We start from the raw sequence: 27,569 nt of genomic DNA, 5'->3' as shown, positions 1-27,569 counted from the left end.
CTGCTATTATTATTATTATTATTATTATTATTATTATTATTATTATTATTATTATTATTATTATTATTATTACTGTGTAATAAAAATCCACAGTTTTAAAATAAACAAAGACTTTCGAACACTTGAACAGTGTTCGAAAGTCTTTGTTTATTTTACATAGTAATATATTTTTACTATATAATTGTGGATTTTTATTACACTGTTTTTCACGAAATTGTGAATCTCTTAGCATTATTATTATTATTATTATTATTATTATTATTATTATTATTATTATTATTATTATTATTATTATTATTATTGTATTTGGTTATCGGTAAATTTATGCTTTTTAACGAAAGGAATCATTATTTTATGCCTCCGGAAGCTGACTAGATTAGGATACATAATATTATGTGCTTTCTTGACAATCAGTTTTCAAACAATGATGCAATCATCTGCCTTTAATTTTAACTTAATATTCCTTTAAAGTAAATATTCAACACAGGCGAATGTTTTACCAAGTTACCCGTTTTTTAGTAATACAACTCAAGTAATACACATGTTCTGACGAAGTGACAAGTGTACTTTCCAGCTTCGGTCTAACAAAGTGCTACTTGCTTGTCGACAGAGTGGATGCAATAAAAGTCTAATTAGCCAGGCAGTTGCAAATTAATGTGCACTGTTACTGCAAACCTTTATTGGTGATTCATACAATATGGCAAAGTTGCCTTGTCAGCTCGTCAGGTGCGTTCAGGACAAGTTTCAAACGTAATATTAATTCAGCAGCTTTGTCGCGGGACCCTTTATTGTGCTTCAGAGTACCAATGGGGATGTTGCTTGAATCAGTGCATATTTAATCGACACCAGTTGTTTTCAGTGCTCATGTGAACGAGTCCTAAGTCTCACAAAGAACTGTGGCCAGTATGACGAGTTTACGGTTTACGTGAAAAATTTCGAATTGCAACGACTTTCAGGCCCAAATGACCTCCGATAGTTACACTCCTGGTACGGCTTGGTTCACAGGAGTTTCAGTGACCCTGTATAACTTTTGAAACCTTTTCAATCTCGCAGTTTGATTTTAATTCAGTTATAATGATTTTTTCTTTTGACTTTGGCGTTCAGTAGTAAATAGCAGGTTTCCTTTTGCCCTCTTCTCGCCATGACGAGTTTACGGTAGTTTGCTATAGTTTTGTGGTGCTTCTCCAGCCGGCAGGACTGAGTTCAAAGTAGTCGTTATAAGGGGTGCTCTTTCCTCTGCCTCATTTCTTGACACAAAATTGGAATGCTTTTCTCTTTGACCGCCTTTCTGACAAACCTGAGTTCTTTGTTGTAATTTAGGGTGATTCTTCCTTTGCATTTTCACGAGGATTGAGTTGAAAGAAATTTTTCAGTAATGACAACACTCTTGCCAATTCTCTAGACGCTTCGTAAGGTGTTTTGGTTCTGTTCTCTAGGTACTATTTCTGTCACTGTTCCTTTGAGCTGAGAGAGAGAGAGAGAGAGAGAGAGAGAGAGAGAGAGAGAGAGAGAGAGAGAGAGAGTTCCTAGTTCTGAGAAGGAATCACACACACACACACACATACCAGTCCCTTATGTCTCTTATGTATCACAGCTATTATGTAATAATGAGGTCCTTAAAATGCTTGGTAGATAGTTTACTTTTTTTCGGTCAAGCTTGAGGTTATTTATTCATTTCTTCATTCACATTCTTATGGCCCCGTCTCTTCTCTTAAGTAATTCCAAAGAAAAGGAATTTCACACCTATGTAAGGAGACTGATATATTAGTGTCTTCAACGGAAGTGCCAGATTTGGTGTCAAGTGTCCTTTTGTATACACAGGGAAAACTCTCAAAGAATATACCGTTTACCAACATGAGTCTGAAAAAATAGTGATTTAAACTTCCCTTGTGTTTCGATTACAATTTTTTTTTTTTTTAGTTTATATGAACATTTGTACATTTTCGTGTAGACTGACCAACGCTTATATGATATTCCATTCTTCCTTGAGTTCTATCTTGAGCACAGTTAATTTCCATGGTATTCTGTTGTTCCTTTGCACTTTAACAAACCTTTAATATATGCTTTGTGATTGTTCTCCCATCTTTTGCAGTGCTTTCAGTTACTGTTTCCTGGGGTAAGCATATTTTTTATTTTCTTAAAATTCTTGAAATTCAAGCAAGGAGGCAAAGAGTGTATTATGTAAAAAAAAAAAAAAAAAAAAACTGAGGCTACGAAGTGTCATCGCTTTCAGTTCGTCCATCATAACTGCGATTTCGTGGTTTATATCATGCAGTACTTGCTAAAACAGTCAACAACATTTTTTACGTTCATATTTTAACACTGAATTTTACTAGTGCAGTATGTTATCATTCACCTTTTCATTATCAGTCACGTCATTAATTTATATATTTCATCTTCATCGCTGCGCTGAATAATCGTGATGGGTTCCGGCGCTTGGTCCTAAGGCCTAAATTTCATAATCAATCATTCAACAACAAGTCTGTGTCTGTCAAACAAATGAATTGAGGTCTGGTTGAGAACGCTTTCCAACTCTCGAGCCGAGGAACCCAGAAGGTAACGTAATTAAACCTCCCCTCAACACCAGGATTAGCTGTGCTTACTGTAATTAGGCTTAAATAGCTCCTGGAGTCGTGTAGCAGACTTAGCTTGGATGAGAATGTAAACACGGGAGAATATATATTATCGTTACTGCCATTAATAGACGGCCAGAATTGAGGGTAGTTTCTTCTAAATGGTTTTCTTGTTTAATTTTTACATCTGAGTTGTTTTCTCGTTTAATTTTTACATCTTCGTTGCTTTTTACTTATGTATGTTCCGTATTCGTTTTGTGATCTATGTAGGTTTTATTTGTATATGTTCCATATTCGTTTTGTGATCTTTACATTTTTTTTAAAAAGCAGTGTCGTGTTGTGATAAAAGAAAATACATTTTGATCAGTGCAGATTTGTATTGAGGGGTTTCATCTCTCTCTCTCTCTCTCTCTCTCTCTCTCTCTCTCTCTCTCGTCGTAAGGCTGATTGCTCACATCTAAAGGCATCTCGTTGGAGTACGTTTTATTTTTTTGTAATGTTTTGTGCCCCCACTGTGACCATTAGTGGATTTTGTCTTCCCTTTCGTTGTTTCTAACGTAACCTGTAATTCGCCCAGAGTTTTTAGTTTTTTTTTTTTTGTCATAAAATGCTTTGGCCTAGTTGTGTTTTTTCTTGTTTTTATTGGTAGTTATCATCAGTACTGTCCATTAGCAGAGGAAATTTACAAAGTTGTTGAAAGCCTGTATTGGCATAGACATCTAAAAGTACAAAACACACACACACATGCGAGATTCCAAATTCTGTTTATGTCTTTGGGGAATGCGGCGATGTGGGCATTCGCAAAATTATATTTCTCATTGTGCTGTCAGTATGAAACTCCTATATTTTACGAAAGGTAAAGTTGTCTGGTCTGACCTGGAGCGAACAAACTCCTCTCAAATCTTTTCTGGGTGATGCATTTCCTACCAATATATATACAGTAATATATATAATATATATGGGTATACACATATATATTATATATATATGCATATATATATATCTATACATACATATACATATATACATACACACACATGCTTGCACCAATACTTTATTATTCAAGCATTTTATAAAGACACAGACATTAGGTTAAACAGATACCCTTTGTGCAACAGCTGACAAAAGGGAATGTAAATGGCTCATAACCTAACCCAGGGAAATAATTCGAAGTAATTCTCTGAGAATCTTTGTTCTGTGATTGCTCTTCTAGGTTTGGACTTCCATAAGCAGGGAAAAGTGCTGAGTAAATGGAGTTAGAGAGTTATTGGAAAAGAAGAGCCCCGGCATTTGTAGGTGTTGGATGTGGTGCTGATGAACCTTCTGCGTGGGTACGTATTGTTAAGCTGATATTGTGCAAGTTTTCTGCAGATGGGTTTCATACAGGATTCAGTAGGCAGAACATGAAGGTGGCTTTTAATAATTATGTTTTTACTCTAGAGCCATCCCTAGTTATGGAGAACAGGTTGATATATACAGTATACATACATTACATACATATGTATGTGTGCTGTATACTGTATAATATATATATATATATATATATATATATATATATATGAGAGAGAGAGAGAGAGAGAGAGAGAGAGAGAGAGAGAGAGAGAGAGAGAGAGAGAGCTGGGTATAGGTATAGAGTGGCAGATGTATCTCAGTGGCAGAACATTTGAATTTCTATCCGGCTGCGAATTTACTATTGTTAAATCGAGTCAAGAATAGGGCATGGGGATAGGTAGCTCGACCTTATACTTGCTGAGAATTAAAATGCATACACTCGCATCCAAAAGGAATCATATATAAGTAGGCCTGCTTTGACCAGGATTAGAGTCCACACTTTATTCCTCTTTTACTTGTTTGTGAAAAGTACTTCACCGTATATTTTTGTAAAATGTTGATGTAAATAATGTTGGTGCTCCCCCTTTTTTTTTAGTGTTTTGTGAAGGCATTTTTAAAATTTTATTTGTATTTTGTGAATGGTTTCTTTTTTCCTTTCGCCCTCATTGATTATTTTCACTTTTAAAAACAACAGTCGGGGAAAATTGTGTGGCCGAGATGTATTTATATTTCTCGGAACTGACCACTAATGTGAAGTTTTTGAATAATGAAAGATACCCAAAATATTGCTTGACGTTGATACTCTGTAGCTTTTGGTAAAGTATTTTCCGCTTGCTGTAAACGAAATGAAAAATTTTAGGGAAAACAGCGTAGAGGGGAAAAAATATACAGTTAAAAATGAATAACTGTGTGGAACGTATGAACTTGATATGGTTAGGCCAGGTCCGTTTTCTTTGTCCATTTTTATTTTAGAGAAAATGGGCCTAAAGTTGAATAGCTGACTAATATATATATATGTTCATGATCTCTGCCGTAGAATGTAGCTACAATGGTTGAATACAGTGAAGGTATCAACAAGTAGAATGGGAAAATTTGATAGCTTGCCTTTTTAAAGTGAAGGAATTAATCAATTATGCTTGAAGCCAACTGGTGGACGCAGATAGGGTAAACGCTCGGGCCGTGGCACACTGCTTAATTCCTCCGCTTGGACGATTCCAGAAAATGCTTGAACGCGCCCCCATCAGCATCAGTGAAACTTGAGCCCCCTCGACACAACACGCCGAAACCTCTACGTTCCTATCAAAATAACGTTTTTCTCCTAAATTACGAAATAACGGTATATTTCCGATTAAACAGGTTCGTTGAGATTTAGCCGTGCGCGGTGCTAACTTACCGGCCATGACGCTCTCGAAACTTTTACTTGAAACGCTGTAAAAGTGGACGAGTGATGCCATCTCGATATTTGCCGAGTCACTTGTGAACAAACTGCCCATTTCCTGTGTTAAATCTGCAAAATATTTGTATCCACATTGACACTAACACCGTTTCCTTGACGTGTGGTGAACGCTGGCGCCTATGAGGCTTGGACGGGGAACTCTAGCGAATTTTCGGGACGCCAGAGAGCTAGATAATATTTAAATAACTTGGTAGCTAAACACCAGAATAAGGTTATAAATTGAGTAAATGTATTATTACGTGTTCATTATAATTCATTTAAAAATATTTGTTGTTGGAGCAAACCAGATTCCTGAGACAAATTTGAACGCTTTTGCTGTGAACATTACGATTTAGCAGTTTTTCGCGGTCCTATTTTTTTTTATTTATTAATATATATTACATACAGTGTAATTATATATATATATATATATATATATATATATATATATATATATATATATCACATACACAGTGTAAGCTTTGTCAAATATAATGGTGTTTCAAGTAATAATTTTGGATTTAAAACCTTTGTTTCAGTCCTGTATTTTGACGTCATGGCATCTTGACCCTCGTACCAATTCTAGAAAAATTGTCATACTCAGCTTTCTCACGTTTTTGCCAAAGTACTAACTATCATTTGTACACAATACATGTCTCAGAAGTATACATAGTAATATGTACTTAAATAAATGAAAAGTCTTAGCAACAAAATACAACATTTCTATCGTAAACAATAATTCACTAATGCGTCGTCCGCTCGCTGATGTTTGTGGCAGCCAGATGTACAGTAAGGCTGGAAAATTGTTCCCGCCACAGTTTCGCTACTTTGATGGAGTAAAGTACTGGAAACAAACATTCTCACGTATTTTAAGTGGCATTTTGAGTGAATTAAGAACAAAATGTGCATAATTACGATCAAATAAGCACTGTGGAGCTTCATTTGTGATGTCAGTAAGGATAAAACCACAGATTAATGGTAAAAATGCATTTCAGTTCAACCACATGACAGACGGGAATTCTGTGCCTCATATTTTCACTAGTATAGGCAACAAAACGTTGTTTTATCGTGTTGGTTACAACTAAAATCTTGAGTAATATCTATAAACATTACACATATACGCAATTAGTGTTCAGTACACCGTTAAATGAGCGCTGGGAAGGAAGTGTCCAATCGCCATTCATTTTGTCTCAGAATTTGGGGGGGACGCCATATTGGAGTCAAAATTGCCTTCAACACCTATTTTAAGAAGACTTCACATGCTTATTTTAGTTCGTATGGCAGTTTCTTATAGCTCATTTTGTTAATGAAACTTCAATCTTTTGAAAGGTTTTCTTAAAGGTTTAATTTTTTTGGTTATTTCTCCCATTAAATATCGAGTGAAAAATGAAAATTCTGCCACCCATGTGTCTCATGCCCCATCGTTTTACCCTAGAAGCACCCGAGGTATATGGACAGACCTGAGGTGCTCATACTCAGATAATAACCACAGCAAAATTGCTAAGAGACTAAAGGTATAAAACTTATAACGTTTTACAGAATATTGGGAAATATAATATAACCAGCAGTCTTTCAGAGATGGTGGCAGTAAGTGTCACATTTTTCTCTCTCAGAGAAGGTTTAGACAATTTGAATCGTGGTCATGACATCTCACTTTTTAAAACGATGGTTTGTTTTGTCTGATGTGGCTGTAAATGAACTCGGTAACGCGGTAGATGGTGAAAATTGCAGTGGTTGCAGTCTCTCTCTCTCTCTCTCTCTCTCTCTCTCTCTCTCTCTCTCCCCCAATAGTGAGATTTTATGGCTATTATTACCTTATTCCCAAGTGTTTTGTACATAAGCCAACTGACCTCCTGCATGGTCAAATTAGTCAAGTCATGGCTTAATCTTTTCTACTTAAGAAGTCCTCTCACAAGTAAATAGGAAGCCAGAAATAGCTCCTAAGATCCTTTTTAAGGTTTTGGGGTCCATGTTAGATTCAACCCTGACAGGAGGATGCCCCCAGTCCTATATCGGTATGACAACCATCTTCATCTCACGTACAGGAAAGGGCAGTTTTTAACCATGGTAAAACAACCCAAAAGGAACCTCTTTCTGTTGTCCTTCGTTGTAGCAGACTGTAGGGAGATTGTGGATGCCTACTCCGGCCTCCACCGACTACTTTTGACGATGAAAGCACCTAATCTGTTATGTAACTTTCTGTATCGAGGAATACTGGAGGGTATACTCACCCATCCTTCCCAAGTTAACCGACAGGAACCGGATGACCCACAGAACCCGGTTCATTCGTCATAAACCTACTGTGCCACTTTCGGTGCCAAATGCCGACTTGGTGATCTTAGGGGAGGTGAAACATCGTTACTTTTCGACTACTTGGAAGAGAGGATTAGCTATATTATCAGTATTCTGAACCACGACGTCTCTGCACGCACGATAAGGGGAAAAAAATGTAAATCATCCTTCGTATGGAGAAGATAGATAGAAGCATCACTGAACAGAAACTTCAAGTTAAATCAAGAAATACTAGCAAAACCAAGAATGTCCTTACCCCGTAAGGAAGTAGTGCCGTTAGTGCACCTCACGTGGTGAACTGTAGGCATTACTTAGTTTTGTTTGCGGCGCACCTTCGACCCCTAGCTGCAGCCCCTTTCATTTCTTTTTTCTGTACCTCCTTTCATATGCTCTTTCTTCCATCTAACTTTCCACCCTCTCTAACTGTTGTTTCACAGTGCAGCTGCCAGATTTTCCTGTTACAGTTTTAAAACCTCCTTACTCTCAGTTTCCCTCTCGGCACTGAGTGACCTCATAGGTCCCAGCGCTTGGCCTTTGGCCTAAATTGTATATTCCAATTCTGTATTTCAAGGATACCTTTCCACCTGTGGATTTTGGGAATGTAATATTAGATTTGCTACCACCAGAGAGGAAGGGTATCAGACAGTATAAGAAATAGATAAAATGAATGGAAAGGTTACAGTTTCCCCTCACAGTGTTCTAATCTAATTTAGAAGGATTGTAGTTTCTTTGTATATTTCCCGTTGGGATTCAATGCTTACAGAAGGAAGTTGAGAAACTGAGAGGTCAGAGTACCCGCTATAGTCCTGTAATACGAGGACACATGTGAAAACACTCGTTCGTGTCATGTTAAACTCAGAATGCAGATGACTTATGACTACTATATTGATTAGTTTCGTGATAAAAATTGTTTCTAGTGTCGTAGTATGGATAAGAGGGAAGGGGGGTGTTTGCGATTTTTTGAATATTTTTACTTTGGCTTCCATAATTATTACTGTTATTTCCGTTATCGTCATCATTTGTAGGGCAGAATAGTTTCTGATTTTAGGAGGAAAAATATTTGAAAGTTGTCATGATGATCTTTCAATAAAAAGAAGTTAATTTTTTCTTGCGTGGATGGCTTTTTTCAGTTATTTTCATGGTACATAATCATCCTCTTTCATTATTATTTTTGGTTTATCACAGTCATCCTATTCGATTGGGTGATTTTTATAGTGTAGGGTTCGGGGTTGCATCCTGCCTCCTCAGAAGTCCATCACTTTTCTCACTATGTGCGCTGTTTATAGTAGCACATTTTTCTGGATAAGTCCTGGAGCTACTTCGGCATCTAGTTTTTCCAGATTCCTTCTCAGGGATCTTGGGATCGTTCCTAGTCTTCCTATGATTATGGGTATAATTTCCACTGGCATATTCCATATCCTTCTTATTTCGATTTTCAGGTCCTGATGCTTGTCAATTTTTTCTCTCTCTTTCTCATCTACTCTGGTGTCCCATGGTACTGCGACATCAATTAGTGATACTTTCTTCTTGATTTTGTCAATCAACATCACGTCTGGTCTATTTGCACGTATCACCCTATCTGTCCTGATACCATAGTCCCAGAGGATCTTTGCCTGATCATTTTCTATCACTCCCTCAGGTTGGTGTTCATACCATTTATTACTGCAAGCCAGCTGGTGTTTCTTGCACAGGCTCCAGTGGAGAACTTTTGCTATTGAATCATGCCTCTTTTTGTACTGGTTCTGTGCAAGCGCCGGACATTCGCTTGCTATGTGGTTTATGGTGTCGTCTTTCATATTGCACTTCCTGCATATGGGTGAGATGTTATTTCCATCTATTGTTCTTTGGACATATCTGGTTCTTATGGCCTGATCTTGTGCCGCCGTTAGCATTCCTTCTGCTTCCTTCTTGAGTTCTCCCCTCTGTAGTCATTGCCGTGTTTCATCGCTGACCAGTTCTTTTGTCTGTATCATGTACTGTCCGTGATTTGGTTTGTTGTGCCATTCCTCTGTTCTGTTTTTCATTCTCCTGTCTCTGTATATTTCTGGGTCTTCGTCTACTTTTATCAGTTCTTCTTCCCATGCACTCCTTAGCCACTCGTCTTCACTGTTTTCAGATATTGTCCCAGTGCTCTGCTCTCGATGTTGACGCAGTCGTATATGCTTAGTAGCCCTCTCCCACCTTCCTTTCGTGTTATGTATAGTCAGTCTGTATTTGCTCTTGGGTTTAGTACTCTGCGTATTGTCATGTGTTTTCTAGTTTTCTGGTCTGTGCTGCGGAGTTCAGCCTTCGTTCACTCCACTACTCCTGCGCTGCATCTGATTACGGTACTGTCCATGTGTGTATGGCTTTCATGTTTCTGGCGTTGAGTTTTGACTTGAGTATCGCCTTAAGTCTTTGCATATATTCTTTCTTGATCGTGTCCTTCATCTCTTGGTGTTTTGTATCCTCTTCTCCTATTATTCCCAAGTATTTGTTTCCTGTCACATCTATGTGTTTGATGCTATTCCCATCTGGTAGCTTTATCCCATCAGTCCTTGTTACTTTGCCTTTTTGTATGTTGACCAAGGCGTATTTTTCTATTCCAAACTCCATTCTGATGTCCCCAGATACAGTCCTTACAATCTGGATTAGGGTATCTATTTCCTTGATGCTTTTACCATACAGCTTGATGCTGTCCATGAACATCAGATGGTTAATTCTGTTGCCTCCTTTCTTGAGTTGGTACCCAGCATCCATCTTCTGTAGTACTTTTGTCATGGGAATCATGGCTACTACGAAGAGTAGTGGGGACAGTGAGTCGCCTTGAAAGATACCTCTCCTGATATTAACCGATAGTCTTATCCCAGAGCTTGTAAGTACTGTATTCCAGTCGCGCATTATTATTATTATTATTATTATTATTATTATTATTATTATTATTATTATTATTATTATTATTATTATCATGATGGGTAAAATACTTAATACAATCTTTAATTAGTGGCATACTGAAAGAACGGTTGGACCTAGTCAGAAATTTTACTGTCATTAATTGATGAACGGTAGAATAAACTACATGTTGTCTCCTTGAGACGAAACTGAAATGTTAGCCTCCAGCTAAACACCATGTTTTTTGGAAGCTCGAATTTCAATTCAGTGGCTCTGTGGGCTTGTTCCATATGAATAGGGTTCATCTTCTGAATAATAATAATAATAATAATAATAATAATAATAATAATAATAATAATAATAATAATGTCAGTGATTAATGAATAGGGTTCATCCTCTGAATAATAATAATAATAATATCCTAATAATAATAATAATAATAATAATAATAATAATAATAATAATAATAATGTCAGGGAGATTCAAGAACAATACCTTAAAAGACAAAGTGAACGGGATGTTGAGTTATATGTAGAAGTTTATTAAGTCTAATAAATCTATAACAGGCAAGGTACTGGTTGTAGATTCGGTGCGATTGTAAACCAGTTCCTTCTACAATTTTGTTCCGATGACGTCATTATTCCCTCACATTCGAGGCCTGATGTCATGTGTAAATTGCCTTGGTTTGTTGGGGACGAATCTTCTGAAGATTACGGGAAATACGTTATTATTATTATTATTATTATTATTATTATTATTATTATTATTATTATTATTATTATTATTATTATATTCAGGAGATGAACATTATTTATACGGAACAAGCCCACAGGGGCCATTAACATGAAATTCATTTGAAAGAAGTAACAGAAGGTAATAGGAAGTACAGAAAGAAGAGATTAGTTAATAGAAAATAAATAAATTAACAAATTAATAGATAAATAGATAAGCAAATCCGCAGGACCGGTATTGCCTTTTAGTGATACCAAGATCCCCCTTGGTATTTAAGTAAGATGGAAGAAAGAGAAAATGAACGGAGGTACAGTAGGGGTTGTAATGGAATATTGAATTTAGGCCTAAGGCCTAACGCTGGGACCTATGAGATCATTTAGCGCTGAAAGGGAAATTGAGAGTAGAAAGGTTTGAAAGGTATAACAGGAGGGAAACCTCGCAGTTGCACTATGAAACAGTTGCTAGGAAGGTGGATAATAAGATGGAAGAAAGAGAATATGAATGGAGGTACAGTAAAAGGAATGAGAAGAATTGCAGCTAGGGGTCGAAGGGATGCTACAAAGAACCTTAAGTAATACCTACATTGCACCACGTGAGGTGCCCTGACGGCACTGCCCCCTCACGGGAAAAGGGGTTGCACCTAGGGACCGAAAGGACGCTGTAAAGAACCTGAAGTAGTGTTAATATAGTACATTTTAGTATGGAAAAGGCTGGATATCAATTCAGTATTGTAATTAGTATCAGTGGTTGTGGGTGTTTTCTTCCACGATATGACACCCGGTAACAGGAAGTGGGCTTTCTATCTGATTTGCACGTGTAATGCATCGTCAATTAGCTGTATATTCTCTCCATGCTCATATTTTTTATTAATGTCCTATTTGCCCCGTACGTCAGATGTGATGGGAGGCTGCTTTTTTATTCATGAAACAGGCTGTATTACGGAAGAGCTAAAGCTGTGTAACTCCTAGCAACAAACTGGGTGAATCTTCAATGGTAGTGTTCATATTCCTTTATCTTAATGCTTTTGTGCTCTCTTCCGTGATTTTTCCTTATTTCGGTTATGCACATTGTGTTACCATGCGTACGAGTGGCTGAGGCTTTTATGCTAGGCTTTAAAAAATTGCTGAACAATCGCTGTGCACCCAAGAACCACCCAACATCTGTTACCAAATTCAAGAGGAAGGGTGCTGATGTGTTCCTACCCCACGACCTATCCACGGAAGCCCAGGAAAGATTCCCTCCACCTATCCACCGGAGATAGGTGGCATGTCTGAGATGTGTCTTAGAACTAAACAACAGCGCATTGATGGAAACCCTGGTTATAGCAAAGTTATGGCAGTGAAAATAACCAGTTTAACGCAACACAAAAGAAAAAATGGGCCAGGTTTGTAAAAGAACATAAAGGGCATTGTGTAGATGAATGGTGGAAAGTGAGTGATAGCAGCAGCGGACAGAGTATGGAGTGTCGGCCGCAGCTACCGCTTGGGGAACACATGTATCCCCCTACTCAGAAATTCCTGCAGTATGTTATGGTTTGGGGTTGCTTTGGGCATGGTGGTTAGGGCAACTATGAGTTTTCTCCCTCAGGATGAAACTATTAACAAGAATGTTTATTACTGACATCTGAACGAAGTACTCACACACATAATACATACTGTATATATATATGTATTATAATATGAGATTATGTGTATGTTTTGATTTGATGTATATGATTTTGAGATGTCTTTATTTCTTACAGATGTCTCTTGTGTTCTGTATTTTGATATAATTTTCAGCTATTTCATATGTATTGAGATGACTTTGTAATGTATAATCATTCATGTTTATAACACACCGTGTTTGGGAAGTTAAAGTTTAAATGCTGTTGAGAGAGAGAGAGATATTTTGAAACATTATTAGATAACCATTTCCTGTGTACACAGCTGCATGGATGCAAAGGAAGGGTCACTTTGCTTATCTTTGACGAGATGACAGTTCTTGGCCGAATGTTGTCACATGTTTATCATGTGTGCCTGTTCTGTAATTATTAATTTTCTCTATGCCTTATTATGTGTTCCATAATCTGAGAAGAAGGGAAAGGGAGGAGAGATAGTCTGACAAGTTGACAGGACTTTTTGAGCCAGATCGTTTGCACATTTATTTCTGTTTACCCAGGTGTCCAGCCTAAAGGGCAGGGAAATGTCAGTCATACATATAAGAGCTCTGGGATATTTCTTTTGAGCCTTGGAATACTGTGAGTATTCAATATTCTGTTTGTAGAATAAGGTGTTCTGTGTATTTTTGTATTCTATGTTCTGGGATGTGGGAGAAAGGGGCTCAAGTTATTCTAAGATTTGAAGTGACTAATTGGCAACTTAGTTTGAGGATAAAAACCAGATTACTGGACTAACAGGGTTAGTCTGCTAAGAGATCTCAAAGACATAGGAAATCTCTCTCTCTCTCTCTCTCTCTCTCTCTCTCTCTCTCTCTCTCTCTCTCTCTCTCAAATCATAGAAGGGTAAAAATTGGTTGCTTTCGTAAAAAATATATGTTTTATAAAGCTCTCCCACTAAATGTATATTTGTGTATATGGTCCTAGAATATTCTTCAAGCATTGTGTTTATATATTACCAAAGGAGTAAGGTAATGTGCTTATTTACTTATTTACTTTTGATTCGTTGCGTAGTAGCTTACTCGTTTGCCTGCATTTGAATGCTTTTTTGATTTTGAAGTAACACAGGCTAATATAGACATGACGCTTTTGTCTGTATCAGAAGAATAACAAATTTGTGTATGATTTAATGAAGTATGTCATTTTGTGATTGAATATTTTGTACATACAGCTATGCTCTTAAGTGATGCGACGTGATTGCTTAGGATTTCGTTCAAAATTCACGAACTGGCAACCTAACATGCTCCATATTTATCTATTATTTCAGTGCGAAAACATGATAATTGTTGCATACAATGAGGCCATATTATGTTTCATAAGTGAAATCTGTCATATATTTCAAAACTGTAAGAAAATATTACGTGTCGTAAAATTTCGGAAAAAGAGTGACGAAACATTTCAAAACTTTCGTTCACTCATCTTCGATGCATTTGACAAAAACTGTCATCACCAAACCTCAGTTTAAATGTTAAATAAAAAAACGAAAAAAAATTGTCATAAAATTAATATTGCCTCCAATACAACCATAAAATTTGAAATAGTCCTATTTGATTGTTTTTACGCCTCAACGCCGAAAAAATGTAAATAAGTAAACACAAAAGTTTTACTGTAGCTAGCATGCATCCACCTGTATCAAGGGGTGAGCGGAGCGTGGGACACAACCATTTGAGTGGTGGCGAACATGAACCACAGGTCTGCAATGAGTAGTGACAATTAAATTATCTTGAAACTGTTTATTTTACATTTTTTAGAGAATATTTGGATTTTTGTAAAAATAAAAGTATTTAAGTTATATGTATTTCTTAACCATTTCGAAAATTATGACTTACTAGCAAATATTCGCCTATGCTATTATTCTTTTGTTAAAGTCATGATTTTGTTCGTATACCTAAGTGTGTTAGATTTCTTTACTTACTAAAAATACATTACATGTAGCATTCACATCTGTATATTAACCATTTCTGTCCAGAAGACATATGTAGTTGTCTACACATTCTTGCCCTTCAAGTTATCTTATGAATGGATAAACTATGCACCAAAAGCGAGCAGGACTTTTAAGAAAATTATATTTTAACCCAGACAAAAACAAGTGTTCCCATGGGCCTTGATATTAATACTAATAGATACATCGATTAATAGCCATCTTCTCCATATAATTCAAATCATCATCATCTTTTATTCCTCAAAGAACAGGTAATCTCTATAAATAAATTCTTTAGTAACAGAGATTACATCTCGGAAGACTTAGATTATTTTTTTAGGCCTATAAATCATTTTGCAACATACAGGCATCAAGAACACAGCCTAAAACTTCAACATTTAAAGAAAACTTGTTGTAATTCATATTCCTATTTTGAAAATGTTTTGACTGTTGAGCTTATTAGGTCTGTTATAATGCTGCAGAGGTAGTTACGTTGAGCAGGCCGAGGACCATGTTAAGCGCGCTGTCCTTGACGGCACCGCTAACCTTGTCACACCGTGCTTTGAGCTAAGCAATGAAGAAAAAAAAATCAGTTCAAATCACACAGGTCACGAATTATACCAGCGCATAAAAGGGATCATATTTATATAACCATAGGGAAAATAGTGTTTGCTGTGAATTCGCAAATTTGTGGACATGTATGACATTGGAGATAAAAAAAAAGTTTAACCATATATACTTGGCAACGTTACGTTGAGCTGAGGTTTTGGACGATACAAAAAGAATCATGTCGCCTCGGATTTGAGCATGACTGTACAAATAAATTTGCAATGAGATTTTGTGGTTGGAGTAGAAGAGCCCCATCTCTCTCTCTCTCTCTCTTTGTATTATTGTGATATTACTTCTGTTCAACACAGTTGAGATAAACTTCTTGCCCTGTATGAGAGTGCCCAGTTTCAATGCTTAAAAAAAAATCGCTTAAAACAAGTCGGACAGGGGAAAACTACGACCAATCTGTCCGCAGAAGGAAGAATGCAATGAAAATAGGAGATCAGTCCCCTGCCAAATATATACTGCAACATCCGCGTTACGTTGGCATACACGACTGCTGTTATTAAAGGAGACACGACACGGCGATTGTTTCTACGTCAGCGGTCGAGTGTCCAGCTAATCACCGATGTGGCATTTTCAAGGGACGAACTTTCGTTTGGTTCCCGTATTAGAATTGGACACTCTTAACCTAACATGAAGATTTTCCACAAGGAAAATATAAGAATATGAAGAGGGTGTACCGGGAAGAAAAAATACCGTAGGGGTAACAGTGGAAGTTCTTTAACCTCTGCCGACATTGCGGATACGGTGAGCTCTCTCTCACCCTGACACGACGGTGTGTCGCTAAAGTTTGCAGTAGTTTTCATGTAGAAATGACTAAGACTTTTGATGCGTTCATCAGGAATACAATAGAAATACTGTGGCACTTAGCATGAAAGTAGTGAAGCAGTGTACATGTACAGCCGTTGTAAAGCAGATACACAATCTTTATCAGCGTTTCATCTACAAGTGTTACCCGAGTGACTAATGTGGGCAGGTAACATTTTTTGTTTGTTTGTTTACAAGTGTTACGTAGCCAAAGTGACATATGATGTGATTTAGATGCGTGTTGCACATGGCCAGATCTGCTGACCACGTCAACTTGTTTTTAAATGTATATTGCACTCGCACCTGCCATTGTATCTGAAAAGCTTAAAATCCTATAAGCTTTTCGAGAACGACTGCCCCCATCGTCAGGGTATTGAAATAGGATCGAAATTTCTCCATGGACGGGCTACGTATATTAGTTTCTCGTTTGAGCTGACGACCACTTGCGAATATGATGCTGCCCACGTGTTTCTATGTGGCGGCCGTTAACCCTGGGCATGGTAGCCACTGGGAAGCTGCTGTCCCGTAGGGTGAATGGGATTGACTTTTTGATCTGGGTTTTTGAATGAATGTCTGGATGAAGTAAAGTTACGAAAAAATGGGTGAAATGAATTGAATGTAAGAATGATCGAGACCTAATTTTGAGATTTTATGGTTGGGGTAGAAGAGCCCAATCTCTCTCTCTCTCTCTCTCTCTCTCTCTCTCTCTCTCTCTCTCTTATCGCGATATTACTTCTGTTCAACACAGTTAAGATGAACTTCTTGGCCTGTAAGTGAGTGCCCAGTTTCAATGCGTAGAAAAAAAAAAAACTCGCTTGAAACAAGTCGGGCAGGAAAAACTACGCTTAATCCATCCGCAGAAGGAAGAATGCAGTGAAAGCAAGAATTCGGTCACCTGCTAAATATAAACTGATATGGGTGTTTGATGAATGTCTGGATGAAGTAAGAGCTCCAGAATAGGTGAGAAGAAGTGAATGTAAGAATTATCGAGAGCTAACTTTAACGGATGGAACAGTTCCCATGTTCCTTGACGAGTTCTATTCCTCTTAGACATAAGGCCAGGCCATTCAGTCTAATGATCATGGGTATTGGCTAGGGATACCCTGCTTGTCATAGAGGCAAAGGCCTTATAAAAGTTGGGGTGAAGAAACCTTGTCAGCCCCAAAATATCCTAATTTTGTTAGAACGTGAGACATTTTACTAGGGAGCCTTGACTTTTCACCTCGTGGAATATGATTCACAGATGTCTCAGTTGAATAATGAATAGTTTTGGGTTGGCTCTAACATGGTTGCATTTTCTGCTGGAAGTAACCAAGAGAAGGTCTGTCTTACATTCCAGAACAGTGGATTGGAGAAGTAGGAAGCTGAGGTCTTTGAATGCACCTCCTCGCTGAAAAACAAATTTAATAAAATCTGAGAGAGAGAGAGAGAGAGAGAGAGAAGAGAATAACTTGATTATGCGGGTATTAGAGGGAGAGAGAGAAAAAACAGAACTTTCAGAAAGTTTACATGTTTGTTCCTTTTTTAACGCTATCGCGGAAAGAGAGACGGAAGAATGAATGAATTAATTGTTGAGTCTTATAATCCACTGGCGTGATAATATCTGAGTCAGAAGACGAAAGAAAGAATATTTGGTGCTTTTTGTGTTGTATATTGATATCACAAAAAAGAAGTAAAAAATGCGCCGAAGTTTCTCCGGCTCAGTCGAGTTTTCTGTACAGCCGCTACAGCGTATAATCAAGGCCACCGAAAATAAATGTATGAGCCGCGCCCCATGAAACTGTAACCACGAAGCGCGATTATGGCTAACTTTAACCTTAAATAAAATCCAAACTTTTGAGGCTAGAAGGCTGCAGTTTGGTATGTTTGATGATTGGATGATCAACATATCAACTTGCATCCAGCCGGCGCAATAGTTTTCTTTTATAGAAAACTAAAAAGTCATTCCTTCAGGAAGAGAAAGAGAACGTTTGAGTGAGTGATTTGAAGATGTTAATAAAACGACAGATTTCATAGACAAAGAGAATGAGAACAAATACATTCTAGATATTGACGCCCATGCTATGCCGTACAACAAGGTCATCTTTAAGCCGCCCCCCGCCTCTCTTTGCCCGCTTATTGCTGCTTGCTAACAGAATTATGCAGAAAAATTTTTTTCGAAAATTTTACCCCGATTGGTAAGAACGGTTTATTTGGAGAGGGTAGGGAATTGGCTTTAGTCTTAACTTACCCCGTACGTGGTAGTTCCGTCAGTGCACCTCACGTGCAGCGTCCCTTCGGCCCCATGCTGCAGCCTCTCTCATTTCCTTTATTGTACCTTCCTTCGTATTCTTTGTCTTCCGTCTGACTTTCCACCCTCTAAAAACTGCTTCAAAGTGCAACCGCGAGGTTTTCCTCCAGTTACACCTTTCAAACCTCCATACTCTCAGTTTCCCCTGTCAGGGCAGAATGACGTCATAGGTCCTAATGCTTGGCCGTTGGCTTAAATTTTATATTCTATTCCGTTCGCTATTCCTTTCTTCAGTCTTGCTGTCCAACCTCTCTTAACTAGTACTTCTTAGTACTGCTGTGTAGTTTTCTTCCAGTTCCACCTTTAGATCATTGTACTGTACTTGATCTCCTTTATTTTTTGGATCTCTTTATCTTGCTGGCCAACCACTCCAAATCCCTCTATTCATTGTCTTGAGGGCTAATGGTGGAGAGTGCCTCAGTTCTGGCTTGCCAGTCTGAATTCCGTAGAGTCAAATAAAGAAAGATCACAAGGGAACAGAACTTTGCCTGTAGCTTTCGAGATGTTTGGTAGAGACTGCTTATTTGGCGTTCTGACTCGACTCACGAAGCTGATGTGCACAGTGAGGTTAAGGTAATACTTCAAGGTCAATGATCAAAGTGGAATTGACCTCTCTGGGTGTGGAATATTCAGCGGAAGTTCGCGGCCTCTGATCAATCTTGTTTATCCCCTTTTATTGTTTCTACTTTATGTGCCGTTTTTAGTGTAATTACAGCAGTACGTTATGTTCGTTGATTTCTTAAGGAACTACTTCCCCGTAGGGGGGTAGTGCTGTCAGCGCACCTCATGCGGTGCACTGTATGCATTACTTAAGGTTCTTTGCAGCGTCCCTCCGGCCCCTAGCTGCAGCCCCTTTCATTCCTTTTATTTTACCTCCATTCATATTCTCTTCCTAACATCTTACTTTCCACCCTCTCATAACAATTGATTCACGATTCATAGTGCAACTGCGAGGTTTTCCTCCTGTACACTTTTCAAACCTTATTGAGTGTCAATTTCTCTTTCAGCGGTGAATGACCTCATAGGTCCCAGCGGTTGGCCTTTTAGCCTAAATTCCATATTCTATTCTATTCTATCACCTTTTATTGTTTCTCCTCTATTTTATGAGCCATTTGTAGTGTAATTAGTATATTAAGTTCGTTGATTTCTTAAGGAACAAGACCATTAATGCCACTTCCACCTCCCACCCCCCCCCCCATGCGAAACTAAGTCACTGTAGGTCAGTTTTATCAGGCTTCCATTTTGTTACAGTCACGCGTTGAGCATCAGTGATTAATTACCACTTCTTTTTTTCTCTCAGTCCTCACAGAGTTGGTGGTGATCTGACTGGAGAATTCGTCACGGCTTTCCAAGAATGAATCAACGTTTTGTGAGTATCACCTAAAACCTCACTTCTCTTTCTAGATTCCTGATTATTATTCTGTCCCTTCTAAGTTGACCGAAAGTTGCTGCTCTTGTTGTTACGACTAACCATTCTAATTATTGTTGTAATTATTCATAAGAGTCTCATAATAGCACGAGTCACTAAAATGGTGAAGAAATCCACAGTGGTGTAGATGTAAATATATATTTTAGGAATATATACACAAAAGAGAGCTTTCGAGAACCTGCTCGATTCTCCTCCGATTGAGAAGGAGCATCGGGCAGATGCTCGAAAATTCTCTTTTGTGTATATATTTCTAAGTTATATATTTACGTCTACCACATAGTGGAATTTTCATTATTATTATTATTATTGTAAAATTAGGAAAAAAACCTTCTTTAATACAGGTTTTGTTAAACAAAATGCCAGTTTCAACAGCATGTATTTTATTGCTTGCACATCACTAAACCACCGGATATGAATATCGGTCAATTGCTTGCACATCATTAAACCACCGGATGTGAATATCGGTCAATTGCTTGTACATCACTAAACCACCGGATGTGAATATCGGTCAATTGCTTGCACATCACTAAACCACCGGATATGAATATCGGTCAATTGCTTGCACATCACTAAACCACCGGATATGAATATCGGTCAATTGCTTGCAACCTTTCCAGCGCAAGAAAAACATATGATAAGACGAATTGAGCGTTTACTATATAAAATAAATGCTGTTGAAACTGCCATTTTGTTTAACAAAACCTGTATTATTATTATTATTATTATTATTATTATTATTATTATTATTATTATTATTATTATTATTATTATTATTATTATTGCTGAGTCCCTAAACATGACCACTTCATCTTAGCTCACTCACAGCCATCTTCTTATGTCTGACGCCTACAAAGCGGATTTTCTTTTATTGCCTTACGTGTCATAATTACTTAATGACAGTTATATGCAACTCCTCTATAAACTTTTGTCAAGATTTTACCTTCTCGCTTTACTTTTATTCTTCCCTCTGTAAGTTTTTGTCACAATTTTATCTTCTCGCTTTTCTTTTATTCTTCCTCTCAGTAAGTTTTTGTCAAAATTTTATCTTCTTCCTCTTAAGTTTTTGTCAAATTTTATCTTCTTTACTTTTATTCTTCCTCTCAGTAAGTTTTGTCAAAATTTTATCTTCTCTTTACTTTTATTCTTCCTTCTTTTTTTCTCAAAAATTTTATCTTCCGCTTTTTTTTATTCAATAAATTTTTGTCAGGATTTTATCATCTCACTTTTCTTTTATTCTTCCCCTCAATAAATTTTTGTCAAGATTTTATTACCTAACTTTTCGCTTATTCTTCCTCAATAAACTTTTATGAAGATTTTATCATCTCACTCTCCTTTTATTCTTCCCCTAAGTAAGTTTTTGTCAAGATTTTATCACCTCACTTTTCTTTTATTCTTCCTCAGTAAGATTTTGTCAAGATTTTATCACCTCAATTTTCTTTTATTCTTCCTCAGTAAACTTTTGTCAAGATTTTATCACCTCACTTTTCTTTTATTCTTTCTCAACGTTTGTCAAGATTTGATCATCACACTTTTCTTTTATTCTTCCCCTCCGTAATTTTAGTCATGATTTTATTACCTCAATTTTCTTTTATTCTTCCTCAGTAAACTTTTCTGAATATTTTATCCCCTCACTTTTTTTATTCTTCCTCAATAAACTTTTGTAAAAATTTTATCACTTCACTTTTCTTTTATTCTCCCTTAGTAAACTTTTTTCAAGATTTTATCACATCACTTTTCTTTTATTCTTCCTCAGTGCACTTTTGTCAAGATTTTATCACCTCACTTTTTTTTACTCTTCCTCAGTAAACTTTTCAGAAAAAAATTTATCACCTCACTTTTCTTTTATTCTTTCTCAGTAAACTTTTGTCAAGATTTTATCACCTCACTTTTTTTATTCTTCCTCAGTAAACTTTTCAGAAAAATTTAGCACCTCACTTTTCCTTTATTCTTTCTCAGTACACTTTTGTCAAGATTTTATCACCTCACCTTTTTTTTATTCTTCCTCAGTAAACTTTTCTGAAAAATGTATCACTTCACTTTTCTTTTATTCTTTCTCATTGCGTTTTTGTCAGGATTTTATCACCTCACTTTATTTACTCTTCCTCAGCACACTTTTCTGAGAAATTTATCACCTCACTTTTCTTTTATTCTTTCTCAGTAAACTTTTGTCAAGATTTTATCACCTCACTTTTTTTTTTATTCTTCCTCAGTAAACTTTTCTGAAAAATTTATCACCTCACTTTTCTCTTATTATTTCTCAGTAAACTTTTGTCAAGATTTTATCACCCACATTTCTTTTATTCTCTGAAGCGAATGTGTCCCATGCATTTCGTGCAGTATAGGCTAAATGGAACGATGAAGTATTATTATATGCATAATTGCCCACAGAAAACTTTACTACGCCTGATGACCCTAGGGATAATGTGTTTCTCTCTCTCTCTCTCTCTCTCTCTCTCTCTCTCTCTCTCTCTTCTTTAATATTTGAGTTCTGCGAATCTGTGCTTTTCACACACATAACTTTACTACTGATGTCCATGGCGATAATGTGCGTACTCTCTCTTTTAATATTTTAATTGAGTTCTACGAATCTGTTCTTTTCTGAGAAAACTTTACTACTGATGTCCATGACGATCATGTGTTTCCCCCCCTCTCTCTCTCTCTCTCTCTCTCTCTCTCTTTTTTAGTATTTTAATTGAGTTCCGCGAATCTCTTTTTTCTCACAGAAAACGTTACTACTCCTGATGTCCATGACGATAATGTGTGTGTTGCTGTACATGAATGAACGCGGATTATTTACCACAACAAGCTTTTTATTTGAGTAAGTTCTAAGGAGATTTTTGTGTTTTATTGTTCATGACATTGTCTTTTGGAAAACCCTTTTTATAGTATATTTCATTCATTAGTAGCAATTCAGTTGCCTTATGATTGTTAAATTCACAATCATAAAGCAAATGTAAGTTATTCTCAGCTCCTAATTTCTTTTTTAGCTATTTATGCTTGAGAATTGACTTCGCAGAAGATAAAAATAAAGCATATGCTTCGTTTCAGATCAATGTAATCTGCTTTAAAAGCTCATCTGGCCATTGAAACTCTATGACAGAAACTTTTTGAAAGCCTTTTTTGCATAATTTATGAAAATGATAGACTCTAGCTTGTTAAATCGAAGTATTGATGGGATATTTGTTGAAGGGGAGAAAAGTAAGTCAAAATTTTCTTTCCACAGAAGTAATGCCACTAAATTTTCTTACACAGAAGCGTTGCCACTAAAATTTTCCTTCCACTGAAGTAATAACACTAAATTTTCCTTCCACATAAATAAAGCCATTAGATTTTTCCTTTAACAGAAACAATGCCAATAAATTCTTCTTTCACAGAAGCATTGCCACTAAATTTTCCTTCCACAGAAGTAATGGCACTAAATTTTCCTTCCACAGAAATAAAGCCATTAGATTTTCCCTCCACAAAAGTAATGCCAATAAATTTTCCTTCCACAGAAGTAATGCTGCAAAATTTTCCTCCCACAGAAGTAATGCCACCAAATTTTCTTTTGCAGAAGTAATGCCACTAGATTTTCCTTCCACTGGAGGAATGTCACTGAATTTTCCTTCCACTGAAGTAATGCCGGTAAATTTTCCTTCCACTGAATTATTGCCACTAAATTTTCCTTCCACTGAATTAATGCCACTAAATTTTCCTTTTGAAGAGGTAATGCCACTAAATTTCCTTCGTCTGAAGTAATACCACTCACTTTTCCTTTCACAGAAGTAAAAATTACGCCACTTAATTTTTTCTTCCACAGAAGTAATGCAGCTAAATTTTCCTTCCACAGAGGTAATGCCACTAAATTTTCCTTCCAAAGAAGTAGTGCCACTAAATTTTCCTTCCACAGAAGTAATGCCACTAAACTTTCCTTCCACAGAAGTAATGCCACTAAATTTTCTTTCCACTGAAGTAATGCCACTAAACTTTCCTTCCACAGAAGTAACGCCACTAAATTTTCCTTCCACAGAAGTAATGCCACTAAATTTTCATCCCACAGAAGTAATGCTATTAAATTTTCTTTCCACTGAAGTAATGCCACTAAACTTTCCTTCCAGAGAAGTAACGCCACTAAATTTTCCTTCCACAGAAGTAATGCCACTAAATTTTCATCCCACAGAAGTAATGCCACTAAATTTTCTTTCCACCAAAGTAATGCCACTAAACTTTCCCTCCACAGAAGTAACGCCACTAAATTTTCCTTCCACAGAAGTAATGCCACTAAGCTTTCCTTTAACGAAGTAACGCCACTGAACAGAAGTAATGCCACTAAATTTTCCTTCCACAGAAGTAAAGCCAATAAACTTTCCTTCCACATAAGTAATCCCACTAAATTTTCTTTCCACAGAAGTAATGCCACAAAATTTTTCTTTCCACAGAAGTAATGCCACTAAGTTTTCTTTCCACAGAGGTAATGCCACTAAATTTTCGTGTGGAGAGTTAGAGGAATTTATTTCTGGTGATAGAAATTCATTTCTCTCGCTATAATGTGGTTCGGATTCCACAATAAGTTGTAGGTCCCGTTGCTGGGTAACCAATTGGTTCTTAGCCACGTAAATAAGTCTAATCCTTCGCCAGCCCTAGGAGAGCTGTTAATCAGCTCAGTGGTCTGGTAAAACTTAAGGTACATCTTATCTTTCCACGGAAGTAATGTCACTGGGAGACGTTCAGTGGTTCCCTCCAAGTGGCTTCCGGAAGCGTTATTAAACACATACAAGTCTGAGTATTTCGAAGAGGACGCAGCCGAGAAGAACCCAAACACTTCCAGTCTTCCAAAATTAACTTTTCCCGAGAGTCGTTCTGTCCCTTTGAGAGGGGCTGGCGATTCCCTTTTACCCCTCGAGCCGGTAAATGCGACCAACATCGAAGGCCTACCAGAAGATTTCTGGTTTGAGAACAAGACGACTAGGACTTCCGTGAGTGCTCAAAACAAGGGAGATCGGCCTCTCAAGAAAATACTTTTTTGGAATGATGTAAGTGGATTGATTCGTTTTTCCAGTTTTTTTTTTTTTTAGGTTAATTCGTATTTAAAAGCTAGGTTAATTCGTATATAAAAAGGCGCCTCTCTCAGTTCATATTTATGTCTGTTTTGGTTTGTATAATAATGTTCTTACTGTTTTTATTAATTCGGTTTTGTAATGGATTCTCCTCTTTCACTCAATAACTAAGCTTGACAATTTTCTTTAACAATATTCTCAGTCTTAAAATAGCCTCCCATCGCAGTCCGTCTCTGTCTTAGTTTAGCCGTAATCGTCCAGTCTCTGGGACGAGTTACGTAAACATAATCTTTTTTCCATCGAAAACAGGTTTTTGGTAACAAATCCTTCTACTTTGGTTTCGGTCGAGAGCCTTTCGTCAAGGCGAAATGTCCCGTCAGCTCTTGCTTCACGACGGCGAACCGTAGCTTGTTTTCCCCGGAGGAGGTCGATGCCGTGATCTGGCACGTCAGGTCGGAGGACAAGTCTCTCCCTCCCGTGAGGTCAGTGCCATTGGGGAATTTTTGTCAAGTTTTGTTTCGTATAATCGTTTTTAATCAGTCATTGTCAGTCGTTTGTAACAAGCACTTTAGATTCATGTTGTCGATTTTTATTCAGTCATTGTCGGCAGTGTGAAAATACACTTTAAAATGTGTTGTCACATTCATTCAATCACTTTCGGCAGTGTGTAAAAGCACTTCAAAATGTGTTGTCATTTTCATTCAGGGATTATCACTTCAAAATGTGTTGTCATTTTCATTCAGGGATTATCAGCAATGTGTTGTCATTTTCAGTCAGTGATTATCATCGGTGTGTTGCCATTTTCATTAAGTGATTATTAGCAATGTGTTGTCATTTTCATTCAGTGATTATCAGCAATTTGTTGTCATTTTCATTCAGTGATTATCGGCAATGTGTTGTCATTTTCATTCAGTGATTATCAGCAATTTGTTGTCATTTTCATTCTGTGATTATCAGCAATGTGTTGCCATTTTCATTCAGTGATTATTAGCGATGTTTTGTCATTTTCATTCAGCGATTATCAGCAATGTTGCCATTTTCATTCAGTGGTTATTAGCAATGTGTTGTCATTTTCATTCACTGATTATCAGCAATGCGTTGCCATCTTCAGCCAGTGAGTTAAAACACTAAAGTATGTTGTCACTTTCAGTTAGTGATTATCAGCAGTGAGTTAAAGCACTTTAAAATGTTCTGTCATTTTCAGTCAGTCCTTGTCTGCCATGCATAAAAACACTGCTAAAATGTGTTATCATTTTCAGTCAGCAATGTGTAAAAACCACTTTAAAATTTGTCATCATTTTTAGTCAGTCATTGTCAGCAACGTTTAAAAACACTAAAATGCTTTGTCATTTTCAGTCAGTGATTATAAGCAATAAGCAGAAACTTTCTAAAATGTTTTGTCATTTTCAGCCAGTGGTTATCAGAAATATGTAATGACACTTTAAAACGTGCTGCCATAGTCAGTCCTTCATTATCATCAGTCTGTGAGAAGCACTTTCAGAAGTGTCGTAATTTTCATTCATTCTATCATTACAGTTTATAAAATGACGAAAGTTGCCTTTTCCCTGCAAAAGAATATCTGATAGTATTATAATTATTAAAGAAAAAATGATGCTTTTTAGATTGCAATATTGTTCATGAATTGTCATGATTATTGATGGGATTTTTTTCACCCACAAATGTTATACATTTATCCAGATCTTTACATACGTCTCTTAAAATTACCTTACTACCCATTTTGCACAATGAAAATTTATGAATAGGAATTACAAATAATTTTATTCTTGCCTTGTGAAAAGGTCGCCTCATACCAGATACGTCTTTTGGTCTCTGGAATCGCCTCCACATATGTTTACTGACCTCAAACTCTTCGACAACATCTTCAACTGGACCTTCACTTACAGGCTAGACTCGGATTTTCCTAATCCGTAAGTTAAATGTATTTTGCTGTAGTTTTAACAAACGTCCCACACTGGCTAAAAATGTCATGCCTCTAGGTTCTCTATCTCCCCGCCCCCATAGGCAGATTAGTACCGTCAGTGCACTTTACGCGGTGCACTGTAGGTATTACTTAAGGTTTTTTGCAGCGTCCCTTCAGCCCCTAGCTGAAACCCCCTTTCATTCCCTTTACGTACTTTACCTTCTCCATTCATATTCTCTTCCATCTGACTTTCCACCATCTCTAAAAATTGTTTCCTAGTGCAACTGCGAGAGTTTTCCTCCTGTTACACCTTTCAAACCTTTCTACTCTCGGTTTCCCTTTCAGCGCTGAATGACCTGGTAGGTCCCAGTGCTTGGACTTTGGCCGAAATTCTATATTCCACTCTATCTCCCCGTTACTCTTGTTCAATTCCGAATTCATCCTTTGGGCCCGTACCCTTGATATGAACTGTATCAGTATTTAAGAGCAAAATCAGAATCTGTTGGATGTCATTTTCGGAAGTGCTTTCATGAACAACAACGGCATTCGGATAGCTGTGAATATTCCCCAAAAATAAAAAGATCCAGTTTGCTACGGAGCCTCGAGTAATAACAGGAGTATCACAAAGTAATTCCAGTTGAATAGAAAAATACATTACTCATCA

General features: G+C 37.1%; 1 protein-coding gene across 5 annotated transcripts in view; it reads left to right on the top strand.

Moving 5' to 3' along the window:
• Nucleotides 1–27,569, top strand: part of LOC136834391 (alpha-(1,3)-fucosyltransferase C-like) — a 51,903-nt gene that overhangs the window by 6,937 nt on the left and 17,397 nt on the right. For 2 of the 5 annotated variants that reach the window (XM_067096955.1, XM_067096954.1), the window contains exons 2-7: nt 3,787–3,904; nt 19,820–19,888; nt 22,672–22,766; nt 24,636–24,960; nt 25,294–25,466; nt 26,784–26,912. In XM_067096955.1, the coding sequence (XP_066953056.1) occupies nt 19,874–19,888; nt 22,672–22,766; nt 24,636–24,960; nt 25,294–25,466; nt 26,784–26,912 (737 nt within the window). In that variant the 5' untranslated portion in view covers nt 3,787–3,904; nt 19,820–19,873. Of the gene's footprint in view, nt 1–3,786; nt 3,905–13,841; nt 13,861–19,819; nt 19,889–22,671; nt 22,767–24,635; nt 24,961–25,293; nt 25,467–26,783; nt 26,913–27,569 lie in introns of those variants that run through there. The other 3 variants (XM_067096952.1, XM_067096953.1, XM_067096956.1) reach the window with 2 other exon arrangements.

Source organism: Macrobrachium rosenbergii, chromosome 53, assembly GCF_040412425.1.
Source record: "Macrobrachium rosenbergii isolate ZJJX-2024 chromosome 53, ASM4041242v1, whole genome shotgun sequence".
Lineage (NCBI taxonomy): Eukaryota > Metazoa > Arthropoda > Malacostraca > Decapoda > Palaemonidae > Macrobrachium > Macrobrachium rosenbergii.
Note: the sequence above shows the minus strand (reverse complement) of the source record. Positions and strands in the feature narration are given on the sequence as shown.